The sequence below is a fragment of the Rhinopithecus bieti genome, unplaced genomic scaffold (genome assembly GCF_001698545.2).
Source record: "Rhinopithecus bieti isolate Rb0 unplaced genomic scaffold, ASM169854v2 scaffold_47952, whole genome shotgun sequence".
Classification (NCBI taxonomy): Eukaryota; Metazoa; Chordata; class Mammalia; order Primates; family Cercopithecidae; genus Rhinopithecus; species Rhinopithecus bieti.
Window position 1 is genome coordinate 1,120,920 of NW_016820098.1, and position 6,334 is coordinate 1,127,253.

General features: G+C 43.8%; 1 protein-coding gene across 1 annotated transcript in view; it reads left to right on the forward strand.

Annotated features, from left to right (window-relative positions):
- The first annotated feature begins 157 nt into the window (after positions 1 to 157).
- RRM2B (ribonucleotide reductase regulatory TP53 inducible subunit M2B) overlaps positions 158 to 6,334 on the forward strand; it is a 33,308-nt gene continuing 27,131 nt past the window's right edge. Inside the window, 2 exon segments of the mRNA XM_017859458.1 lie at positions 158 to 367; positions 369 to 422. Of these exon segments, the coding sequence (XP_017714947.1) occupies positions 158 to 367; positions 369 to 422 (264 nt within the window).

Sequence of the window (6,334 nt, forward strand, 5' to 3'; positions counted from 1 at the left end):
GGGGCGGACCAGCGGACCAGCGGACCACCTGCGTCCTGTCGTAGTTGGAGGTAGCCTGCTTAGCTCAGTTCCCTCAGCGCCCGTAGCTTCGGCGGAGTCTGCGCGATGGGCGACCCAGAAAGGCCGGAAGCGGCCGGACTGGATCAGGATGAGGTAAATGTTGCTGTCGCTTCTTCCCCCTCCCCGCAGTCACGCCAGCCCGTTAGATTGCAAGTTGCAGGACCGCTGTAGGAAATGTTATTGGTCGCGGTCAGAACAGGCCTGTCCGCCTTCCCTCGCCGCAGCCTGGCTTCGTCGTTGCGAGCGCCGAGGAGGCCGTCCCCGGGGAGGGCGGAGGAAGGAGCTGACTTTGGGTTTGCGTCCCGCTCCGCTGCTCTGCCCCGGAGCCAGCCAAGGACGACGCTTGGAGGCCTCCGGCCGGGGTGAGACTTACCCCTGCGTTAGTCCGCCTCACGCTCTCCCACCCTCCTTCTCTGTTTTGGAGCCCTGGCTAGGGAAACTAAGGCAAGGAAAGAGGACTGTGGCGTCTCTGCTGGAGAGGTGCATACCATTTGGGATGGAGAACGCGTGTGGAAATTGACACGTAGAAGGGGGCACGAAATCCTCATGAGGCCGGTTTTGCTCCGGCCCGGCTCCTTAACTAACTGAATCTTGGGGTCACTTTCTTCCTTTATACAATGGAAGTGATACTTCACAGAGAATTAAGTAAAATGCTTTATGCAAAGTGCCACGAAAGTTTTAAGTGCTTTTAAGCCCAAGTTGTTCATCCTGTCCACAGATCTTATGCTGATAAAAGTACCTAAAATAAACCAGAATTTGTTAGACTCTAGGATTGTATGGTAGTTTAAACTGTTGCTGTATAATTTTCAAACAGTGTCATTTTGCAAATACTTCTAAGTCGTTTGTGAGCAAGAGAAATGCTTTTTGTACTACTGGAACCTGTTGCTGTGGTATCTTTGTTTTAATACTGTGAAGATTTGGAGGAAACAAACGTTTCCACCCCCAAGAGATTCATGCTTGGCCCTACATTTCTTTAGAAAGTTGTAGATTCCAGGTTTGGGATTTTATTTTATTTGACTTGATTTTTGTAAGCATTTAGTAACTAACTGTAAATATCCCTCAAGCATTTTCTTCCTGTTTTTAAACAAATGCGTTTAGTACCAACTTCCTTACTCAAAGGGGAAAATTCAGACTTTGCTGTTTATGCTAATGACACCAGCAGTGATTCAGGCTTAACACCTGGATATTAAATTTTATTTATTACTCCTATCTCGATACAGACCCGCAAAGACAGACAGAATTTTAGATTCAGAATGAATTTTAGTGGTCCAAAAGTTTTTAACTTGAGATGCTGGGATGCCTGAAGCACTTTGTTTTTGTAGATGCCAGAGTGCATAATAGGAGACCTGCATCAGAGTTACTTGGAGTATTTTGTAAAAAATGTAAATTGCTGAACCCACACCCCAAACATAGTGAATCAAAATCTCTTGAGATCTACATTTTTAACAAGTATTTCAGCTGATCCTGGTACACATATTAAAACAAAAACCCCCCACTGTCTTAAAGAGTCCATGGGTAGACTAGAAGGGGCTTTATAAATCTGAAGTGGTATGTAGATTTTCTATGTGCAGATGTTAATCTTCTGAGAAAGGGGTCCATAGTTTTTGTCAGTTTCTCAGAGTTAACTATTGCTAATCTAATTTGTAGTCTATTTTCAAGGTAAAGTTTAGGCCAGAAAACATTAAATGGCATGCCCAGGACTCAGTAGTGGAGCTAAATTTAAAACCAAGTTCTTGCACCTGGGCCAGTATCCCATTTGTTCTGTCAGATTTTGTGGGATGAAAATGATACTTACAAGTAGTGTATGACTATGACAACATGCAGATATTTTACAGAAGTAGAAGAGACGTAAAGGCAAAGAAACAGAAGTGGTAGAATTGGGGCTGGATGGGAGGTAAGAGCCTGGTATGATGCCAGCCTAAACTAGGGCATCGTGCTTGCTGGGGAATCTTGACCTAAATTGTTGTCCTGACATGCCCAGGCATATCTCCCAACTGGGTGACCAGAAATTGAGTCAGTCAGAAACTGGAAGTACCATTCTGAAAAAGACAGTAGAATGTCACTAAGGAATGCCTACTGCTAAACTTTATTTCAAATTCTCATCGCTTCACACCTGTGCAGCTACAATAATTTTGTTGTTTCTCTATCTCCTATATTACCTGCCATTCAATCCTAATTACCATTGCCAAGTTAATCCTTCATTAGACCAGTGCCTCTGTGTTACTGACCCTGTACCCCCAAAAAAACTCCCAAAAGGGTCGCAATTCCTACCAAAAAGCCTGGCCAACACCTTAGGCTGGTGAAGTCTTGTTGAAGCTGCTTTTTTCATGCTAACTGCCACATCTTAATTCAAGTCCTCATTTCCATCTTTGAAATTGGTTCCTTAGTTGCTTGCAAAATCTGTTTTTTTGTCAATTAATCCTATACATGGGTTTCTGATTAGTCTTCCTAATGCCACCTCTATTCATGTTAATTCCCATTCAGAAACTCTCCATGACTATTTGTTCCCCCACATCTGTGGGGTACAGATTTTCAAACTGTACCCTGCAGTGAACGCCAGCACCTGTGGTTGGGGCAAATGGGGAGAATTGGAGTATGAGCCTTCCAGACCTCCAGTGTTTGAAGATCTTTGGCCACAAAATTGATTCCTAACTTCTTAGTCTGATTTATCTTACGAGTCTGGATCCTTTGCTTTAGCCAAATCACATCATTTCTACTTTTGCTTTTCCTTGTCCTGCATCCATTTCAGTCTGTTTTAATCTCAGCTAGCTCCTCTTCTTTCATCTGCCCTTTAAATACCAGCATTCTCTAAGGCTGTATCTTCAGTTGTCTTGCTACTCTGTATGTTCTGTCTGGATAATCGCATCCATTCCTTTGGCAACCACTAATGGGATCTCCATCACTCCTGTTCTGCAGTGTTACATTTTTAACTGCTTACTGGACATCTTGAAATTGAATTCATTATCTTTTTCTTTTCTTTTTTTCTTTTTTTTTTTTTTTTTTGAGCCAGAGTCTCACTCTGTTGCCAGGCTGGAGTGCAGTGGCACCATCTCGCCTCACTGCAACCTCTGCCTCCTGGGTTCAAGTGATTCTCCTGCCTCAGCCTCCCGAGTAGCTGGGATTACAGGTGCACGCCACCATGCCTAGATAATTTTTGTATATTTAGTAGAGACGGGATTTCACCATGTTGACCAGGATGGTCTCAATCTCTTGACCTCATGATCTGCGCACCTTGGCCTTCCAAAGTGCAGGGATTACAGGCGTGAGCCACCACACACAACCTGAATTCATTATCTTTTCTAATGACCTAGTTGACTTTGTAAGGATATTGTGTTTGTAACTTTGTTGTTGTCACCTGGCTTGGTGGGAGGAGTTAAACTTCTGTTAAGACAACATTTTTGTCTGATTTATTCATTTATTCTCCAGGTTCCGAGCACCTTTTATGTGCCTTTTACGTCTTGTTATCACCCAGTTACTGGAGCTGGAAACATCAAGGGCATCTTTAACTGTTCCTTGTCCCCTTGTCCCAGATTCAAATTTTTAGCAAGAATAATTCATTCTACTTCTGAATATCACTTAAATCAATTTTTTTGTGTGTTTCTAGTTCAGGCAAGAGATGGGTAGTACAATAATCTTTTCATTGTTCTATCTGCCTCTAATTTCTCTTCTAATCTAGCAATGTTTCTACAAAAGTGATCTTAAAACATATATCTGATTATGTTATTTGCCTGATTAAAAACCTTCAGTGGCTCCTAATAGCATACATGTTAGAGTTATTAGATGCCACAGTGTTTTATATTTAAGCAGCCCACTTTGACCTGCTCCAAAATTTTTTAAAAATCAGATTACTACTAACCAATTTTACTCCTTTACTAACCCTGTAAAAATATAGATACCCATGAGCTTTGAAGTTTCTGTAGCTAGTAGGCTGCTCTCTCATGCATCCATATATTTCTTTTTGTTTTGTTTTGTTTTTTGAGATGGAGTCTTGCTCTGTTGCCCAGGCTGGAGTGCAGTGATCTTGTTCATTGCAACCTCTGCCTCCTGGGTTCAAGCAGTCCTCCCACCTCAGCCTCCCAAGTAGCTGGAATTACAAGCATGCGCCAGCACGCGCGGCTAATTTTTGTATTTTTAGTAAAGATGGGGTTTCAACATGTTGGCCAGGCTGGTCTCGGACTTCTGACCTCAAGTGATCCGCCTGCCTACCTCAGCCTTCCGGAATGCTGGGATTACAGGCATGAGCCACCACACCTGGCCAGCCACCACCGATATATTTCTATTCCCACCAGAGGCTGGGTGAGGTGGCTCATACCTGTACTCCCAGCACTTTGGGAGGCTGCAGCAGGAGGATCGCTTGAGGCCAGGAGTTCGGGACCAGCCTAGGCAACATAGCAAGACCCCCATCTCTACAAAAATTTTTAAAAAATTAACTAGGCATGGTGTCATGTGTCTGTAGTCCCAGCTATTCTGGAGGCTGAGGCAGGAAGATCCCTAGAGCCTAGGAATTTGATGCTGCAGTGAGCTATGATCATACCTGCACTCCAGGCTGGGTGAAAGAGCAATACCTTGTCTCTAAAAAAAGAAAAATGTTGGCCGGGTGCGGTGGCTCAAGCCTGTAATCCCAGCACTTTGGGAGGCCGAGACGGGCGGATCACAAGGTCAGGAGATCGAGACCATCCTGGCTAACACGGTGAAACCCCGTCTCTACTGAAAATACAAAAAAAACTAGCCGGGCGAGGTGGCGGGCGCCTGTAGTCCCAGCTACTCCGGAGGCTGAGGCAGGAGAATGGCGTAAACCCGGGAGGCAGAGCTTGCAGTGAGCTGAGATCCGGCCACTGCACTCCAGCCCGGGCGAGAGCGAGACTCCGTCTCAAAAAAAAAAAAAAAAAAAAAAAAAAAAAATGTTAAAGCTAGAAAGTGTAGGTGATACATTATGGTGGGGAATATTCAAAACACTTGGGGCTTCAGTCAGTGAGCCAAGTTTAAAAAAGCAAAAAGCTTGACCATATGGCAGAAGATTAGTAAAAATAAATATAAATAAATATATGTGTTTAGGCTGGGCACGGTGGCTCACACCTGTAATCCCAACACTTTGAGAGGCCAAGGTAGGAGGATTGCTTGAAGTCAGGAGTTCGAGACCAGCCTGGCCAACGTGATGAAACCCCATCTCTACTAAAAATGCCATAGTTAGCTGGGCGTGGTGGCAGGCACTTGTAATCCCAGCTACTCAGGAGGCTGAGGCAGAAGAATTGCTTGAACCGGGAGGCGGAGGCTGCAGTGAGCCGAGATCATGCCATTGTACTCTAGCCTGGGTGACAGAGCGAGACTGTCTCCAAAAAAAAAAATGATGTGTTTAAGTCACATAGTTTAAGGAATACACCATTTTCTTATGATTCCGACCTTTAGCCAATTTTCAACTACCTGTTTGGATCACTTTGCATAATAAGGCCTCTACTGTATTATTGTCACTATAAATATTGTTTTCTCAATTTTGTTTGGGTTTGGAAAAAAAGTAAAAGCTTGGTTCAACTCTGAAAATCCTTACAAATGGTTACAGGGTTTTAATTTTTTTTTTTTTAACTGCCTATTTTTCACTCTCATGGTATTCTTCAGTTAAGCAGAGATACCAAGGGAAACTTTCATCTGAGGTCATCCAAAAAAAAAAAAAGGCTGGGCGCGGGGGCTCAAGCCTGTAATCCCAGCACTTTGGGAGGCCGAGACGGGCGGATCACGAGGTCAGGAGATCGAGACCATCCTGGCTAACACAGTGAAACCTCGTCTCTACTAAAATACAAAAAACTAGCCAGGCGAGGTGGCGGGCGCCTGTAGTCCCAGCTACTCCGGAGGCTGAGGCAGGAGAATGGCGTGAACCCGGGAGGCAGAGCTTGCAGTGAGCTGAGATCCGGCCACTGTACTCCAGCCCGGGCGACAGAGCCAGACTCCGTCTCAAAAAAAAAAAAAAAAAAAAAAAAAAAAAAAAAAGAACGATAACTGGAAACACAAGTTTATGCATTGATGATTTGCTGATTTCCTTTCTGTACAGTATAAAACATTTGGTTATTTTTATTACTATTTTAAAAGGATGAAAACATTTAAAAGTGAAATTTTCTCCTGGTGTTTGTGACATTAGGGAGATCACAGATTTCACTGGGAAGTGTTCTCTGCTGCCTTTTAGGTTTCATCTCCTCCCATTGTGCCCCCACTACCATGAAGTCCAGACTTCTAGTTCTTCAAATAGAAAATGACTTCTAGTTCTTCAAAAATGTCACATACC